Source organism: Sceloporus undulatus, chromosome 1 (assembly GCF_019175285.1).
Source record: "Sceloporus undulatus isolate JIND9_A2432 ecotype Alabama chromosome 1, SceUnd_v1.1, whole genome shotgun sequence".
Taxonomy (NCBI): Eukaryota; Metazoa; Chordata; class Lepidosauria; order Squamata; family Phrynosomatidae; genus Sceloporus; species Sceloporus undulatus.
Window position 1 is genome coordinate 271,850,967 of NC_056522.1, and position 19,775 is coordinate 271,870,741.

The following is a 19,775-nucleotide window of genomic DNA, read 5'->3' on the forward strand; positions in this document are numbered from 1 at the left end:
CTATCCATAGCATATCCAGAAAGAAGTCCTATCTAATATACCGGTAGTGGAACTTACTACTTCTATGTGAACATACATAGATTGCTTTGCCCAAGACCAAGATGTTGTATTACCCTTAAGTGTGGAAAACAGAGAACTTAACATGTAGGAAGATGTATGACAGGATTAGCTTAACTGTATTGGATCTTTATACTATCATGTAAAAACCATACTTTATGTGCATTTCCTTATTGGTTTCACATATTATTCAAAATTGTTGATTTTAAAACTAACAGACTATTCAGAGGATCTATGTATTTACTTACTTAGCTTATTTCCTAACAGGTAACACCAGGTCTTACTCTCTGAATTTCTCTTTATCCACTTTCTGGCTAGAAGCAAATAGGCTAGATTAAATGTTCCTTATCCCATCTCCCTAAATAAGTGAGAAGGAATAGTCCCCTCATTTCACCTTGATCTGGGAATATCCCCTTTGACTAAGATTTCTGTCTTAATTTCCAAACAGGAAAATAAGTTGGTTCGCTATGTCTCTGTGTTTGAATGACAAGCTGTTAGCCGCTGTTGTTGGTATTTAATATACAGTACACTGATTTTGAGGTAAAAGATGTTCAGAAGTGGTTTACCATTGTAGCCTTCTGTGCAGTACTGAGTCAACTGAATACTATGGCCATTGTCTTGAAGAGATAATCTACCAGTGTCCTGTCCCACTACTGATGCTTGGCAGTTTATCTGTTTCCCTAGCATCATTGGGGGGGGGGGGGGGGGGCGGCCCCCCCGGGGGGCCGCCAAAGGGGGGGGGGGGTTGACACCACCGCTCCTCAAATGTTTGTGTTTTAGCAGAAACATGCTATGGCATTCGCCTGTTTCTGTTTAAAATGTTGTAAGAGATGGGGTGAGGCTCAGTGAGAGGAGAAAGGAGAGGCCCCAGTTTCCCCCCCAAAAATTATGATTTAAATATTTCAAGTTTTAAAATTTTTAATTTAAAAATAAAATAAAATTGTTATTCTTTTTAATTTTTTAAAGAACATCACATTTTACCAAATCTTCAGCCACATGAAACTATGCATATGTAAATACAATTATGTGTATGATATTGCAATTTAAAGGTATAATTTTAATTTCACGAGTTGCTTAAGTCAGAACTATTACCGTTAGATTCAGTGTTATATGGGAATTACGATTTATGAGTAACATTAGTACAAAAAACATGACTACGGATTCTGTATGGTGTGGGATCGGAGGAGGTCAGTGAGGTGCGTGTGACACCACCCTTAGTGATGCACTGCTTGGAAGGCCCTGTTAACAATGCTGTGGTCAGCATAGCCTCTTGCTTTATGGGAATATGCAATCTCACTGCCATGGAAAGGTAGCACCAAGATTTGAAGCCATCCCCATTAATAAAAGTAACGTAAAGGCTTCTATTCAAAGACAGTTGGTTTTAGCATAAAATGACATAAAGAAAGGTAGCATCATTCACTAACTGGGAAAAATAAATTTGATATAAGCTTCTATGGACTACAGTAGCATCTGATGAGGTGAACTATAGTTCCAATAAAACTTATGCTAGACATTTCCCCCTTTGTACAGTAGTGTCAAAAGTGTTAAAGGTTTACAGGTATTCCTCAAATGCAACAGTTACCTTAGCTCTGAATAAAGGAATTAACTACAGTATAACCAGTGTGGTGTTATGGTCTGGGTGCTGGACTAGGACAACTGGAGACAAAGGTTCGAATCCCCGTTTGCCCATGTAAACCCACTGGGTGACCTTGGGCAAGCCACAGTCTCTCAGCCTCAGAGGATAGCAATGGCAATCTCTCTCTGAAGAAACTTGCCAAGAAAACCCTATGATAGGTTTGTCTTAGGGTTGCCATAAATTGGAAATGCCTTGAAGATACAGAACAACAACAAAATAACTGCATTTCACTGCAGGCCTTTCTCACCATATATCCATATATGCAGGGATATCTACATACACACACACAGCAGGGCTTATGAATCATTCATATAAACACAATGGCCAAATACATCTGAAGAACTAGGCTCAAGTCTACGAAAGCTCATACTACCAACTTCTGTCTTTCTGTTAGTCTCAAAGGTGCTGCAAGATCCCTTTGCACACATATAAACATGTATTAATTGTACAGTGGTACCTCGGGATACGAATTACCCAGCTTACGAATTTTTCGGGATACGAATAAATCCCATAGGGATTTATTGTTTCGGGTTACGAACGTTTTTTCGGGTTACGAAAAAACGCCGGCGCTGTTTTAAATGGAGCCGCGGCAGAGCCGCGGCTTTTTTTCCCATTAGCGCCTATGGCAATTCGGGTTACGAAGGTTTTTCGGGTTACGAAATTAGCCGCGGAACGAATTAATTTCGTAACCCGAGGGAGCACTGTATTCAAAATGACTCCCACTATGAGGCTCTTATTATTATTATGCTTTATTTATATAGTGCTGTAGAATAACACCATAAAAGTATGCATAAAAGTATAACAGACATGGAAATCAACTGTCTGTTTGCCAAAGTGAAAACTGGAAAGGGCTCCTGTACCTGCAATGGTTGTGTTGAAGGGATCTGGTTTTATGACAAGCAAGAGAACTAGTGCAGAAAACAACTGCATTATTTTCACAATATAAATACTGTACACTCTGACTTGGGAGGCCAGGGCCAGAATCCCCGTTTGGCCATGGAAACCCACTGGGTGACCTTGGGCAAGTCACATTCTCTCAGCCTTAGAGAAAGGTAAAGGCAAAGGCAAGGCAAGCTTTGCCTGTGATAGGTTTACCATTCGTTGTGTGCCTTCAAGTTGTTTCTGTAAACCTATTAGGAGGTTTTCTTGACAAGATTGGTTCAGAGGAGGTTGGCCGTGGCCTTGCTCTGAGGCCGAGAGAGTGTGCCCAGTGGGTTTCCACAGAGGAGCAAAGGGCATTCGAACCCTGGTCTCCAGAGCTACAGTCCAGTGCTCAGACCACTACACCATGCTGGCTTAGGGTTGCCACAAGTCAGAAGGGACTTGAAGGCACACAACAACAATGACAAGCAAAATCCCCTCTTCCTATACAACAATTAAAGGTACAGAGCCATCTTCAGGTTGACAGTTCTGTGTCTGCAGATGTGCTGGGACTACAACTCCCAGCTTCCCTGCCCATTTCCCATGCTGGCCAGGGGCTAGTCCAGCAACTTGAGAGGACTCATACTGCTGCCACACTGCAAAATTAATGCGGTGTGACACCACATTAATTGCCTTGCCTCCATCCTATGGGACACCAGAGCCCTGTTATGGAGAAGGCTAAGTATCTCACGAAACTACAAATCCCAGAAGTTCATACCAGCAGTGGCCAGGTGCATTCATTCTGCTGTGTAGATGCAGCCTATATGTTTACAGTTCCCTATCCTCTCTCCTGTCAGTCAGGGGCATCGCTCAGCAGGTCAAGAAAAAATAAAATTCTTTTTTAAACACACACACATATATATATATTAAAAATTCTTAAAAAACCCATCTTACCAAATGCCCACTTAAACTACATGAAATGGCGCACATCATGCAAATACATGTAGCCTGTACATGGATGATATTACTTTTAATGTTGCTCTTTTTTCCCATCCCAAGGCTTGCCATGACATTCGGTGACGCATGGGAATTACACCAGTCTACAAATCATTGCTAAGGATTCTGTGTGGTGTAGTCTATGGCAGCAGGTCGTTGGAAGGGTGGGGGAGTGGCACCAAGGCATCCATGCTGAAATGGAGGACAGGTCCTGGAAAAAGAGGACACCAGGCCACCCTGCTCCTTCTCAGCCCTGCTCAAAATGGAGGACGTTTTGCAACAATAACTCCACCGACCGTCCCTCCAACAGCAGCAGCTTCCGCCCGCAAAGCAGCGCCGCCCAGCCAGGACTGCTGTGGGCGGGCTCTTCCTGCTCTGTGGCTCCCATGGAGGCTGCACCGCCGGCGGCGGCGGCAGCGGCAGAGGCGCTGCTGATGGCCTGGGTAGGTTCCCTCCGGGGCCGCAGGGAGGGCAGGCGGGAGCCGGGGCTGTTCTTCCTCCATCCCCACCTTCAGGCTCCCATCCATTGACCCCCTGAAGCGGCTTCGCCACATGACCGCACTGCCATCTTATAATAGTGCTGCTCTTCACCTTTCACTGCTCTGTCTGCCTCCCGTTGCATTCTGGGGCTTGTAGTTCAGTGAGGCCTCAGAGCTCTCTGGCTGAGGATTCTAAACGCCCCTCCTTGCACTGCAAATCCCACAATGCAACGGGAGGCAGCTAGAGCAGTAAAAATGGAAGAGCACCACCCCCAGGGTTTGATTCCCTGCTTGGCCATGGAAACCCACTGAGAACCACATTCTCTCAGCCTCCAGAGAAGCCCATGGCAAACCTCCTCTGAACAATATGTCCAAAGACCTTGAGACCAGCTGGAACAAGTGCTTTGATTGTGTGTTCCTGCATGGCAGGGGTTGGGCTGGATAGGCCTCTGTGGTGTCTCTTTTCCCAACTGCATGTGTCTAGAAGCTCATGCCACCAACTCCTTTCCTTCATAGAGTCATAGGTCCAAAACACGCTGCAGAAATAAATCAGTTTGAGACCTCTTTAACTGCCCTGGCTCAATGCTAGGAAATCCCATGAAACCCACCAGCCGACCTCGGCCAAGTCACACTCTCTCAGCCTCTCAGAAGGCAATGGCAAAGCTCCTCTGAACAAATCTTGTCAGGAAAACCTCATGATAGGGTTGCCTTAGGGTTGCCATAAGTTGGAAATGACTGGAAGGCACCACAACAAATCCACCTAGCTGTCTTCATAGGCATCTCCATGTGATGAGAGACTGGGGTCTCCCTACCGACACCCCAAGAAATAAGCCTCTTTCTCTGAGCTCCTGGAGCAAGCAGGCAGAACTTAATGTCAAACCCCTTTACCTCCAAAGTTGTTGTTGTGTGCCTTCAGGTTGTTTCTGACTTTTGGTGACCCTAAGGCAACCTATCATGGGGTTTTCTTGGCATGTATTTTTCAGAGGAGGATTGCCATTGCCACCCTCTGAGGCTGAGAGCCTGTGACTTGCCCAAAGAGACCCAGTGAGTTTCATGGCTGAGATGGGAATTGAACCCTAGTCTCCAGAGTCGTAGACCAACAACCAAACTACTTGCTGGCTGTCTCCAAAAGGCTTCCCTTCATTCCCACAAATGCTGACAGGAAGAAAGTAACTCTCTTCTGTGAGCTCTCACTGCACAGTTCTAGTACTTTGGTTCCAGACTGCCCTGGTTGCATCCTGAGAAATCCCGAAGTCTGTTGTTTAGGGAGGCCTAGAGCTCTCTGGCAAAGAATTCTAAGTACCTCTCCCTAAACTGCAAATCCCAGAATTCCATAGGATGCAACCATGACAGTCAAAGTGGAATAATAGTGCTGTAATTGTGTGGTGTGAAAGGGCCCTGTGTCTTCAAACTGCATGGCAGAAGTGTGGATGAGGCATTTGGTAAATCAAAATGTGTGAATTTGTTCCATATCAGACTTTCTTTTTAAAAGGCTAAAACCTCTGTTCCCACAGAGGAAAGAAAGAAGGCTTCTTAAAAGTGTGAACTCTCCAGGTCTTTGCACTCATTGTAACCCAGAATTCCTTGAGAAACTTCAAAGGGTTTCATAAGCTGAGAAAAAACAATTTAAGAAAGCGTTGCTCTTGTTTGGGGACCAGAAAACTCTCCTTTCCCCAATACAGTGAAGGTTAAATCTACCTTATCTGGAATTCCAAAATCTGGAATATCCCCCAAACCATTTCCCCCCATGAGTGGTTGAGACAGTGACACCTTTGCATTCTCCTGGTTCAACATACACAAACTTTGCTTCGTGCACACAAGTATTAAAATATACAGAATTACAAAATCATATAGTCTATGAAACATAAATTAATTTTGAGTTTAGATTTGGGCGCCCATCTCTACATTATCTCATTATGTACGTATATCATGAATTAAATCATTTTTAGGCTTTTCTTCATTGTATTTCCCAATGTATGTTCCAGATTCCATAGATTTTCCTGGGAGTTTTTGGATTCTGCTTCTATATGTATATGCACAAAGGTATTCCAAAATCATCATCATCAATAATAATAATAATAATAATCTGAAATTCCAAATACATCTGGTCCAAAGCGTTTTGGATAAGGGAGACTCAACTTGTGTTGCCACACTTGAGAGGAGTTTAAGCCTTTGCTGCTCCCTACTGGCTAGGAATAAGAGTGGATCTACATTTCACCAGCCCTGGTTTACTTGCCACTAAAATGTTTGGTTGGTGCCCGACCCCTGCCTATTATCCAGGTCTCAGCATTAGCCTTAGATGTTGAGATACAGAAAAAGGAACAACATTGTTAAGAGCTAGAACATTTATAATGGCACCATCTTGTATGATCCAGAGAATCCACTGCAACATCTGCTTAGAATATCATCCTAAATTGGCTGACACATGTACAGACAGACAGTCAGTGTGATGTAGTGGTTTGAGTGCAGCACTACAACTGGAGACCTGGGTTTGAATTCCCGTTCAATCATGGAAACCTACTGGGTGACTTTTGGCATGTCACACACTCTCAGCCTCAGAGGAAGGCCAAACTCGCTCTAAACAAATCTTGCCAAGAAAGCAACATAAGTCATACATAAGCCAGTCATTTAGAATAGATTCATCTTCTGTTCTTGTCCGCTTTTACTGGTATCAGTGGTTTACATGCCTGATTATAATCCTGATGCAGCAGAGGGGAAAAAATGACTTGGATCTGGAAGAAGGCATGGGCATTGTCTTGTACTGATAACTTTTCTTAAAGTGGGTCTGTCTTGTAAAACTTAATATCCCAAAATGAAATGGCTCCTCTGGTCTCTTCCTGTGTGAACAGTCATGCTGTTTTAGAGAGCACCACTGTCTGGTGTGCAAAAATTTTATAGAATTGCAAATGTGTCACAGCACTCTGTTAGATCTTCATGTTCTTATTAAATACCATTCTTGTAAAAAAGGTTAAGTTAATTTCCACATGGATTTAAACAGTTAACATTGGCTGTAAAAGGTTTAAACTAGCTGGGATGTATTTTTCTTTTCACATTATTGTCATATGAACAGCATTCATGTGTGGTGCAAACATCAGGAAAGGGCTTTCAATTCACTGCTTAAGATTGCACATGAATCTGTCTTAAGATGACTGCGGGATATCATATCATACTATTGCAGTTCAGAAATAATAGATATATAGTTGAGTATGTGCATCCAACTTTGAATGAAACAATAAAGAGTGTTATGGTACCTTTCAGTCTTTCATTGAGATTGAGGTGACTTCCATTCAAGTCAGCAATAAAGATTTATGTTTGCTGCTGGTTTTATGTGTTTTATACTTGGATATGGGGATGAGTATGAACTGGAGGTGCACCTAATCATTCAGAAATGACATCAGCAAAAACTGCAAAAGATAAATTTCTCCATAGATAGAGGACGGGAAGTGGAGAGGCCAAATGCCAGTGGCTTCACTAAATCTAGAGAGATTTATGTTATATTGAAGTCTAGACTGGCTTGAAGCATTGTCTGGGAGAGTTTGGAAAATGGTAAAATCCTTGGTGGTAAAAGGCAGACCAATGCAAGACATATGATATAAAGGTGCACTATAAAAATGGTAATAATAGCACTGCACTTTGGCTGATAACGTCAAAAATATTTTGCAAGACATTGTGGTGGTTCAGATAACTTCAGGCTGTGTCTCTTTCGATTTACACTTTTAACTGCCTAACAGCTTTTTAAATTGAAGCTGAAAACAGGAATATAAATCTTTGCTTAGTTCATTATTGCATGTAAGAACAATTTTTTTCTGAAACTTCTTCCCATTGGGTGAAATTATGGGTTTTTCTGCATATTTTGTGTGTTACTGTATTTTGGGACATTTTGCAAAATATTTGTTAACACAAAAAAGTGGAGTTTTGTGTGTGCAAAAGCTCCTGTATGCACAGAAAATGTCTTTTGAATGATTTAAACTATTTTATTTATAAAAATGTTGCTTCTTGCACAAAAAAAGTTTCTTCCCCCTTTTGAAAAAAAGTTCAAAATGCAAAAGTCCTGTGGTAGTTGATAATTTTCTTAATGGGCTGTTGAAACATCGTTTTCCATGGTAGATAGGAAAATGTATGAGTATTTTTTTATATATCTCTAGCTCAGAATAGTTGAACCTCAGTTTTCCTATTGTTAATACAATTAAACTCTCTACATAGGGTCACAGCACGCAGACTAGAAGGTCAAGTTCTGTCTCTTCTTAATATTGTGTATACTGTACATTTATTAAAAATAGTTCCAGAAGAATTCAGAGACCCAGTGTGTTATACAGTGGAAGCTTGGTTATAAATTCTTGATCACTGATAAAGGGGTGACCCTACTTGAAGTAGTTGATCTTAGCCTGATTTACTTCATAGGTTCTTTTACAAGGGCTGATTTAGATTTCTGTGCACACCTTGCTGAGTTCTTTGGAAGAAGAATGTAAATATAGGAGCGTGACAAAATAAGTGACATTTGGTTCTGATATCCAGTATTCATTTTGTTTGACTGTAAAATAGAGGTGGAAAGCTGGAACCATTTGAATTATTTAATCCAGGTACAGTATACTGTACATCAGTTAAAGCCTTTGACAAAGAAGCTCCTTTTGACCAATGCTTCTTCTTCTTTTTTACACCCAACCTTCCTCATATTTTTTAGCACCATCTGCATTGGAAGGATGGTGAAGGATGGCTGCAGAAACACAAGACTTTCTGTTTTATGCTGTAGCAATGTATCTACAGTAAACAATGCAAAAAGGTTTGGTCTTGGGAAATATGGAGATTCTGCTCTAGGCTAGCTGATCTTACTGTTGTTGTGCAGCACGCAAGATAAACAGCAGCTAACTTCATAATCCCTCACTAAGAATGTATGAACAGTAAAACAGGGGAATAAATTTAGCCTGCCCCACCAGCTGTCCCTTGCAGGTTAATGCACAGATCTAGAAGTTTGGCCACCCAAGTGGAACTCATAAGAAAAGTGAAGGCTGATGAAACAAAATCATCCTTGGATGTATTTTGGAAGAAGGCTTCAAGTAGTCTCTAGAAGGTTCACAATGTTTATCTACTGATACAAGTCTTACTTACCTGGTTGTTTCATTAAATTATTATTATTACATTTATTTATATAGCACCATAGGCTTTACATAGTGCTTTACAAGTGCAAATTGTTAATTTTGGCTAAAAATTTTGCAAAAACGTATATGATTCCTCTCCTTTTCTGTGGCATAGGAACCTAACCCTATTCTTTCCATGCTATTTCTGCCTTTGGTACCAAATTTTCTATTAATGAAGCAATGCCCAGGGACACATCAGCTTTGTTAATTAAGGTATTTGCCTCACTTTTCTCTCTCCTTACAGGGAGCAAACAGTTATGGCCAGCTTGGTCTTGGTCATAGGGAAGATGTATTTCTGCCTCAGGCCCTACAGGGATTTCTCTGTAATCAGGAAAACATCAAAAACATTACCGGTGGAGGTGGACATTCTGCAATTCTTACTGGTAAAAAATGATCATTAATATTTCATTTTTGCAAAGTTTAGCCTTGTTTAGACAGCACTTACAGCTCTTCTCAGCTGGTATGTGCTGGAGCTATGTCTGGGCTGTCCTGGCCTGGATCTCAGAGAGCTGTCTTTAAGCCATTTATCAGAAGAGTTCAGTGGTGCATAACCTTGAGAGGAGATGCCTATTTTGGCTCTGTGAGTGCCTAGTTGATTGACGTGAAGTGTGAGCACTATAGGGTTCATTAAATTGTGGCCCTCTGGATGTTACTAGATTCCAGATTCCCTGACCTTGCATAGTGAATTGCCCATTTCTACCCTGAATTTTCTGTACAAGAAAACTGGATCTTAATATGAAAGTGACTGTTGTGAGATATATATATATATATATATATATATATATATATATATATGAATATGAATATGAATGAATTAATGAGAGAGATTATATTTTTGCATCTGTTGCACTTGTGTCTGATAATATTTGTTCTTTTTGCAGATACTGGCAAACTCTTCTTATGTGGCCAAAATAAAGATGGGCAGTTGGGACTTGGCCATACTGAAGATGTGACACACTTTACATTATGCACTTTCCTATGTGATTGTCCTGTCATGCAAGTTGCCTGTGGTTGGGATTTTACAATTGTACTTGCAGGTAAATTTGTCCTTATGGTTAAAACAAATCTGTAATGGTTTGAGTGTTGGACAATGATGCCAGGAGACCAGTATTCATATCCCTGTTCAGCCATGGAAACTCAGTGGGAAACCTTGGACAAGTCATATTCTCGCAGTCTTAGAGGAAGGCAATGCCAAATATCCATTGAATAAATGTTACCAAGAAAGCCTAAAAACAGGGTTGCCATCAGTCAGAATCAGCTTGAAGGAACATAACACATAACTATTTAAAGAAAGTTATACAAGTTATTGTGTACCCTGTATTTGAAAATCAGAAACACACTGTGTGTTCAACTTGTGTTTCTGTAATGTGGTGGTTTAGACAGAACCCATTCTTCAGGATTACATTAGTGAGAATTGGTAGTAGTAGTTCCATTTCATTGCTTTTAATGGGATGAAGATGTGACTTAACTTTTTTTTTGATTGGGCCTGATGTTCCTAATAGGGAAATAAAATATAATGCTGTGGCAGATATTGCCCAGTTGAAGAAGCCACAGCTGCTTGTATCCATGAAAGCATAAGTCTTTTGTCTTTTATCCATGGATGCTACACCCACAGATTCAACCATCCATGCCTTGAATATAAATAAATAAACATCCAAAAAGCAAATCTTGCTTTTGCCATTTTATATATGGGATGCCATTGTATATAATGGAACTTGAGCATTCACGGATTTTGGTATCCACTGGAGTTTGTGTGTGTTTATTCTGAAACCAAACCCCAGTTGATACTTAGGGTCCACTCTAATGAAGAAAGGGAACTGGAAAGTGGTTTGTAGCTGGTAATGTAAATCCTGAGTAAGTAAATTCATCTATAGAAATTTAGTCTGGAGTCAACAGGTAAATATATGGTTCATGAAAAGGACACTGAGCCAATTATTCTAGCCAGCTTGCATGCACATTTTAATCTTGCCAACAAATTTATAACCTGTCTTATAAGGAACAGGAACATATATCATGTATTTTTTTATTATTAATAAGTATTGAAAAGTGGACTTTAGGACTATCAAAGCTGGGGATACATGGCTTTGAAGTCTGTAAAGCCATGCTTGTATCTGATGATGTTATATAAGCCAGAAAATGCAGGGACCATTTTTGTTGCTGTAAAATCTGTGTCTTGCTTATGGTATAGATCCGGTTGGAATGCTGAGAAATGTAACTTTGCCAAACGTTTATTTTGTTTTATGTGCATAAGAGATTTACTTGGATAATAACTATGTTTTGGTATGAATACGTATGCTCACTGGTGTTGTTTATTGCTTTGTATTTCCATTTTCACAATTGATTTTATATATACCAAAACTTTAATAAGTTAAAAAACTATATACCTTGGTTGAGAAGTACCTCTGTTACTTTAAAATTGTACATCTATACTCTTAATTTATTTTTAATGGGATTTGAGGCAGCCCATAACACACACACACACACAGAAAATTTACAAAATACAAACATTAAGAGACAATTAAACCTTTAAAGAAATAATTAAAACAAGTTAAAAACGTAAGCCATTAAAAAACACCCCCTCCAACACAACAAACATAACAGAAAGTCCAGCAGATTGTTTAGTTGGGATGGGCCTTGTACACTCAGGTCTCATATGACTGTAGAAATAGGAGGATTTTCACCTGTCCATGGAATGAGAGTAGGGAAGGTGCCAGTCTAATCTCCTGGTCAATCACAACATTATCCAGGAGTGGTTTTTAGGTGGAAAAGGGAGACCTAGCTTTCCACAGCAAAAGTGCAGTTAGTAAATTGACAACATGCTGACAGCAAGCTTTCAGAGAACCCTGCAATAAGGCAGAATCTGTCACAGGTATACAATAAAGGTTGTTGTCATGTAGTCCTATGTCTTGCAGGAGGTGGGCAGGTGTTTTCATGTGGATCTAATTCATTTGGACAATTGGGACATTCTTTGACTTCTGGAGGAGGCACTGTTCCAGAGAGGATTGAGGTAAGGTGCTTGAAAACTTGTTCTCTGCTAGCATTCTAATTTAGGAATACAGGAAATTGCCTTCGACCTTAGGTTAACGTAGCCCAGTGTTGTAGCACTGACTGGACGCATCTCTCCATGGTTTCAGGTGTCAGGGATGATGGGAGTTGTAGCTCTTCACCTCTGGCTCAAACTCACCACCTTGTTAACGCACCGCGCTGACCAGTTTTGGCCAGTGGTTATAGCTTAGCAGAGTTACAGAGAATAGGCTGAAGACCCCGACAAACTCTCCAAGCCTTCTCACTCTTGCTTCCACAGAAGTCTTCACCCTTCTTCAGGATCCAGCTGGCTCTTGTAGCTTCACCCAAGACACCAGACAACTCAGTAGTCTTATATAAAAGATCTACTTTATTCTACTATATACAGCTCCAAAACTATCCAATACAACTCCTCACTACTACCCACTCAATACATTGGGATTCATAGTCATTATTATAGTCAATGCAAGATACCACCCACTGTTGTCTGTTTCCACCCAGTGGGCGTGCACACCATTCTCATTGGTTCTCTTTGTTCATCCCACAATTAATGATTTCATCATCTCAGCCTTGACCACTTAACAATTCTCAGGTGTGTTCAATTATCCACTTTGCATTTCTGTCCTTGGCATTTAGGACTTGTTAATTCCATTACCATTTACACCTGTGTGGCTCTTAATTGCTTCTGCTGAGTCATCCTGACTCTCACATACATGTTTTATTTCACTCACTGTATATCCCATGTTGCATTTTCCTTAACATCAAGTAGGGTTTTTTTTTCCTAGCCCTATCTGGAGAGGTGGAGATTAAACCTCAAAGCTTCTATATGCAAAGTAAAGTACAATAACATCCAAAATACAAAATGACATTTCTTTATTTCTTGCTAATGGAACTTAATTTTTTTTATTTCCTGGAATATCCACATGGCCAGAAAGGGGAGGGGCTGGCCTGCATGAATGTCCCTCCAGTACCACCTGAACTGAGAGCAGCCACATCTTGGCTAAATGCAGGCCTGTGATTAACATCATCATAATTTTTTCTGCTGTTTGATTTTAACATCTTTACCTGATGAAGAAGCCAGTGGAGCTTTGAAAGTTTGCAACATGTATTTTGTGCATTTTGGTTGGCTCATTACTGTTTTGTGGATTTTGGATGTTATTGTACTTTGCTACATGGCCAACATGGCTGCCCCTGGTTATATTTTCTATATACATTGAACTTATTCTGTCTCTGAGCTACAAGCCCATCCCATAGAATGATTACTTGTTTTGGGAAAATAAATAGTCCTGTTGTGTAGCTGTAAAAATGAGATGCTTCCTTCTCCAAACCATGTAACTGCAGACCAGGCTTCCCCAACTTGTCAGAGTTGCCATGCTGGCAGTTGATGAACGCTATAGCCCAGCACATTTGGAATGAATCAGATGTGGAAAAAGCTACTGTACATGCATGATGCAGATGATTTATATTAGAATAATTGAATCTTAGGGCTGGACCACAAGAGTAATCTAATTTAACTGCCTGTCAATATACAACCAAAGCATTCTTGAAAGATTACTATCCAGCCTCTGCTTAATGACCTTTGAAGAAGGAGAGTCCACCATCCTCTGAGGCAATTTTGGAAATATTGTGCATACACTCCCATTTTTGAAAATTCTAGTGTTGGTTGATTTGGCTTATCAGTACAATTATGTTCTGTTGCTTGTATTCCCTAAGAGTGCGTTTTCCCTCTTTGTCCCATAGTCTTTACAGGACAGAGTGATAACTGTGGCTGCTGGACTGAGGCATGCACTTGCTGTCACTGGTGAGTTATACTCCCCCTCCCTTTTAATGGGGAATTAAAGTGTTCAAAAACACAAACTTTGGTCACTAGAAAATACAGTTTTCAGTCTTCCATATGTTTCAGTACTATTATGATTATATCTTGTCTGGGTGGAATATGGTTGGATGTGTGATGTGTTTTTGCATGCTGTGCAAAATGCTATGTGCCTTCAGGTTGTTTCTGACTTATGGCAACTCTAAGGTGAACCTAGAGCCAGCTTTTCTGGGGCTGAGAGTGTGTGACTTGCCCAAAGTCATCCAGTGGGTTTTCATGGCTGAGTGAGGAATCGAATCCTAATCTCCAGGGTTGTGTCCAATGCTCTAATTACTGCATTACATGGGATCTCACTACCTGTGAATTGTCATTTGAGAAGAGAAACTGTTTCTGCAGGTCTGAAGCCAGAAATTTTGAGATGTAGGGAGAGTGGCCAGGCGGTGAGGTGTGATATTTTCTAAATTTGTTGTTATTAAGTACCTCAAGTCAACCTCAACTAGTGGCGACCCTGTGGATGAGACACCTTGAAGACTCCCTGCCTTGCACTGCTCTGCTTAAGTTTTGCAGACTTGTGTCCATGAGCTCCTTAATGGAATCGAGCCATCTGTTGTGGCATCTTTCTCTCTTTCTACTACCCTCTACCTTTCCCAACATTATTGTTTTTCTGTTTTCTAATGATTATGCTTTCTTATGATGGGTTCCATGTACAACAGCATCAATGTGATCATCTTGGCTTCTAGGGTTAATCTGTTCAAGGATTCATTTATTTATCTTTTTGACTGTCCACAGTATGCTCAGCACTCTTCTACAGCATCACATCTCAAATGAGTTGATTTTCTTTTTTTCTGTCCAGATCTCATATCTATACATGGAATGCTTGGACAATTCTAATTTTAGTACTCAGTTGTATGTCTATACTCTTTAGGATCTTTTCTAGCTCTTTCATGGTTACCTTTCCCGTTCTATGGGGCTGTATGGATGGCCCCTAAGGGGCAGTGTGATTCTGCCCCTTTCCTTGCTGTATTGGGGCTGTGGCAACCACAAGCCATGGCCCTGATCTGGCCTTTCCACAGCACAAAAAGGAGCTACAAAAAAAGGCTCATTTTTGCGCCGTGGAAAGGGCGCCATAGCCGCTGCACCACAGGAGCTCCTTGATGTCCCCTGGTATGTGATGGGGCACGCGGCATCATGCTGGCATGGGGACGGAATTGGGGCTATGCCCCCACTCTGCTCTGATCCCGGCATTTATCGCCGGTGTATTCAGGGCCTAAGTCGTCTTCTCCTCTCTTCACTGCAGTCTCCATTCTGTTCAATGTTTGATTCAAGGTGTCAATATAACTGCTGAGCCCAATAACTATTGGCAGAAAAACTGCTGGGCTTATAAACTAATTCTGGAATATAGCAGAGTAGTTGACAAATTTGCAGAAACGTGGTTCACAGTCCTCAGTGAAGATGACAGGCACTGAATGTCTTCCAGAAGTGAAGGAATTGCAGGAATCTCGGAAACTCTCCAGCAATCGCTGCTGCTCCGGCTCCAGCTGAATAAACGACCAGAGAAGCCAGGCTCCCGAAAGTGCTATCTTTATTTACAGAGTGCTAACCATAAATCACCAATGCTACTATACAGATCAAACGAATACCAACACCTACTCAAACCCACAAGCAATTACTGGAAGCCCTTGAGTTTATATACACTCCAGACCATGTGGCCTCCCAAACTCAGCCACTTCCTGTCCCACTCTGTAAAGTGTCCTCCTGTCCATGCAGACACATGTTTCATCATCCAAGCTTTGCTGCATGTAGGCAAGCAGAGTGACCTTGTGCCTATGAGCATCAGCTGTGGCTAATTAGCCGTGTCCTTCTGGTACTGGATGCTCATGGTCACACACACATCTAAGCATTTCTCAGTTTGCTGGATTTAACCCTTGAAACAAGGTAGGAGAAATCTTTAACTATTTCGATTTTCTCATTGTCTAGTTTGAATTTATGTAAGTCCTCTGTGGTCATTATTTTTGTTTTCTTTATGTTCAGCAGCAAGCCTGCCTTTGTAAATACATTACTAAATATAAATCCCATTGTTAGTCTTAACTAGAGTAGACCTATTGAATAGATGGGATTTACCTATGTGTCTATTCACGACTCAACAGTTGATTCAGTGAGTTTACTGTGGTTGGTACCAAATGGTAAGATGCAAACTCCATGTCCCCCATCAGGAAATAAATATGCCTGCTGGCAGGCCAAATGGATCTGATGAGATCAATGGACAATTTGTCCCTGCTGTGGAAGGGTCAATCCAGGATCTAGGTTCTTGTCTGTCCAAGCCTGAATCATTTTTGTGATTTCTTCAAAGAGTTTTGCATGATATTAAAATATCTGCTGATAGTGGGAACTTTCCAGCTGTTCTGTTCATGCACCAATATACTCAGCCTTTAAAAATAACATGCAGTGAAAAAGCAGGTACATCTTCTGCTCTCTGCAGCACTGTTCCACTGTTCTTTGAACTTTTAGCTTTTAAGAATCCTTTTAGAAAAAAATTGACACATGTGCATTTGACCACTCCATGCTCGAGTGCTCATCTACCCTGATGCTTGAAAAGTTCTTTTGGAGAACAGGAAGTTTACCCAGCAACAAAGCTAATTCTCCATTGTAGGTATCAGCAATGTTGTATTTCATGGCCAGATGTAAAACAGGGGCACTATTAGGGAGGTGCAGGGGTTGTGGACTGCACTGGGTGACCCCCTAGATGGAGGGTGTATGCACAGTGAAATAGTATATCTGATGGGACCTATGCTGCTGCTGGGCAAACAAGAAAGGGTGTTGCCTCTCTTTCTCGCTCACCCAGCATCTGCACCAGACCTGAATGGGCCATCTGGAGACCACAGCACCTCCCCACAGCAGTGACTGCTGCTAAAGGGCAGTAATGCAGCTGCGCTGCTGACTGTTGCCCAGGTGGTAGGCAAGCAAGGCAGCGGGAGGGAGGGAAGGAGGGTGGGTAGTTTGCCATCACCTCTCTGCAGCCTTTTCCAGGCACCTGCACTGGGTGACCCCAAATGTAGTGATGCCACTGATCTAACAGGTGGAACCTTCCAGATGTTTTGGACAATACCTATTATTCCCACTTAGTCTTAGCCAATGGCCATTCTTGCTGATGGTGATGGGCACTATAATGCAACAGAACTGGATGGTGGTAGCTTGGGGAAGGCTACATTAGGAAGATCTTTCATGAGCACAACCATCTTGGTATGCTTCAGTTCAGTGGAATATAAGCAGACATCACTTTGTAATCACTGCTTTGGAATGATAGAGTTGGAAAAGACCACAAGGGCCATCTAATTCAAACCTCTGCCATGCAGGTATCTATAACTAAAGGACTTCCAAGGATGACCATCTAGTTTCTGTTTAAAAATCTTCAAAGGAGAGTCCACCAACTTCTGAGGCAATCTGTTTCACTGTTGTGAAGTCAAATGCTGTTCCTCATAGGGTTTCATTTCCATACCTTTCTGGAGTTACTAGGGAAGCCCAGGCCCAAAATGAATCTGAATGCTGTGCAGTTGGGGCAGAGTTTTTGTCATAATTGGCAAATAAGTGCAAGTGGCCTGTTAATGCATTTCACATAGGTTTCTTCTTTGGCATATCAGAGTATTGCCTTGAATCCAGAATAGCTTGGTGCTATTTCACAAATTACACAGTGGTAAACCCATGTCTGCCACTAAAAAGGATGTTACAGCTAATCAGAGCTCTGTGACAGACATACCTTTATAATAATCATTTGTCATAAACTACTTGACATCCCTCACATAAAATACTGGCATTTAGTTTTGCCTAAAAGCCAGAACATGTCAAATTGCCCTAAGACCTAGCATATTTGGCGTGCTGAAGATTTTCTTCTAAAACTGTTTGTATGTTAAAACATCTTCTATGTTTATACTTCTGTTATTAAAAATGTTAATATATTCCCCCTATTCTGTTAGCAGGGGAATAGCCTATTTAACATCAATAATTAGCTTTGTTTTTTCATGTACATGCTGAAAAGAAAATGGTTCAGTGTTCCAGTGGGGAATTGGTATGGCATCTCAAGCGAAGCGGATGTGTCAAGGAAAAATGGTTCCATCCTTCCTGAGGGCAAAAGAACCCTGCAAAGTAACAGGTTTGTTTTTAAAAATATATGTTGCAGTTGTGCCATATAATCTCAGGTACTACAATATTTAAGGTACAGACAGGAATCTTGTACTTTTTTGGACTACAACAGCCAGAAAATCCCAGCTGATATGGTCAATGGGGATTCTGGGGTTTTAGTCAAGACAAGTAACATTTCTAAGCTCTGCTCTTGTATGTATGCAGAGGTCTGTAGATTTTGGTTTGTATAGTTTTTTAATCATGTTTTATTGTTTAATTTTATACTTGGGAGGGAGGATTGAGCCGGGGTTTTGTGGGGCTTGTTGTTTCTATTGTTGTATATTGTATAAACTTTGTTGTTATCCGCCTCGATCCTCAAAGCAGAAGAGGCGGGATATAAATTATTTTATTATTATTATTATTACAGTTGGCCTGTACGTGGGTTTGCCTTCTGTGGACTTGAGCTCACACGGAAGGCAAGCCCCAATAGAAACAATGGGGTGTGCCACTGGAACGTGGCCCATTAACCTCAATGGGATTTGAGCATACGCTCAATTCCCCTTACATTGGGAGGTCCGGAACGGATCGCCCACGTAAGGGGCAGGCCAAATGTAATAGCCTATTTCCCATGATTGTCCACCAGTGCCATTGCCTGCTTCACTATAATGTTCTCTGCAGCATTTGGCTGTTCCAAAAGGGTGTTTCTCGATTTATTATACTATATGACCATACAAGATCTGCTGTAGTCAACGAAACACAAAGACTTTTTCCACAAGATCTGAAAAATCAAATGGAAATTGAAATCAAGAGTAGGAATGCTGAATGATCAACACATTATAATGGCAGGAGAAAATAAAGAGAACACAGAAGCATCACTCTAGGTGGTTGATGAAAGACATGGAAATATTTCCCCCCAATCCCTTGACTCCATCATTAGTCAAAGTGAAGAGTGCTGTGAAGAAATCAGAAGACTAAAGTTTGAAGGCACCTATGAAGGAACTAGACAAGTGTAAAGATAAAACATCAAGCACCAACATTAGGATCAACATTGGAGGAGAGTGCTGTTGATACCAAGGACCACCAAAAATACAAATGTTTCCCAGAGCAATCAAGGCTGAACTCTGAATGGAAGTCAGAATGATTAAATGAGGCTTTTGTAGTTTGGTCCTCATGAGATGACATGATTTACTTGAAAATACAATAGTGCTGGGAACAGTTGAAGGCAGTAGGAAAAATTAAAGACTGCAATATAAATGGATAGACTCAATAAAGGAAGCCAGAGCCCTCAGTTTTCAAGACCTGACCAGGGTGATTAATAACAGATCTTCTCTGGAAGGTCTCTAATGTAGAGGGTTGCAAAAAATCAGGGATGAGGAACTGTCAGAAGTTAAGAGGTTTCATCAGAATTCTTACATGGCCTTATCCCCCAGTGTTCCTCTATTAAAAATCAATTCCCCCCTCCCATACCTTTAGTGGCCATTTTCACCATGTTTTTTACTCTCTGGGCCATTTTAGGCCCTGGAAATGCCTTAACAATCACACCATGGCCTGTTACAGACTGCCCAAATAAAGCTGCTTCGGGTCTCTTTGGAGGTATGCTGTTTAAATGATGCATGGGTCCTAAGAGTCCGGAGGTCGTGCCAAAGCCACACTCCATT

The 19,775-nt window shown here is 41.2% G+C and overlaps 1 protein-coding gene across 4 annotated transcripts in view; it reads left to right on the plus strand.

Annotated features, from left to right (window-relative positions):
• Positions 1–3,914: 3,914 nt before the first annotated feature.
• Positions 3,915–19,775, plus strand: part of SERGEF (secretion regulating guanine nucleotide exchange factor) — a 176,785-nt gene continuing 160,924 nt past the window's right edge. For all 4 annotated transcript variants that reach the window (XM_042445842.1, XM_042445843.1, XM_042445844.1 and 1 more), the window contains exons 1-6: positions 3,915–3,993; positions 9,409–9,547; positions 10,046–10,201; positions 12,077–12,171; positions 13,929–13,989; positions 18,035–18,148. In XM_042445842.1, coding sequence (XP_042301776.1) covers positions 3,937–3,993; positions 9,409–9,547; positions 10,046–10,201; positions 12,077–12,171; positions 13,929–13,989; positions 18,035–18,148 — 622 coding nt within the window. In that variant the 5' untranslated portion in view covers positions 3,915–3,936. The remainder of the gene's footprint in view (positions 3,994–9,408; positions 9,548–10,045; positions 10,202–12,076; positions 12,172–13,928; positions 13,990–18,034; positions 18,149–19,775) is intronic.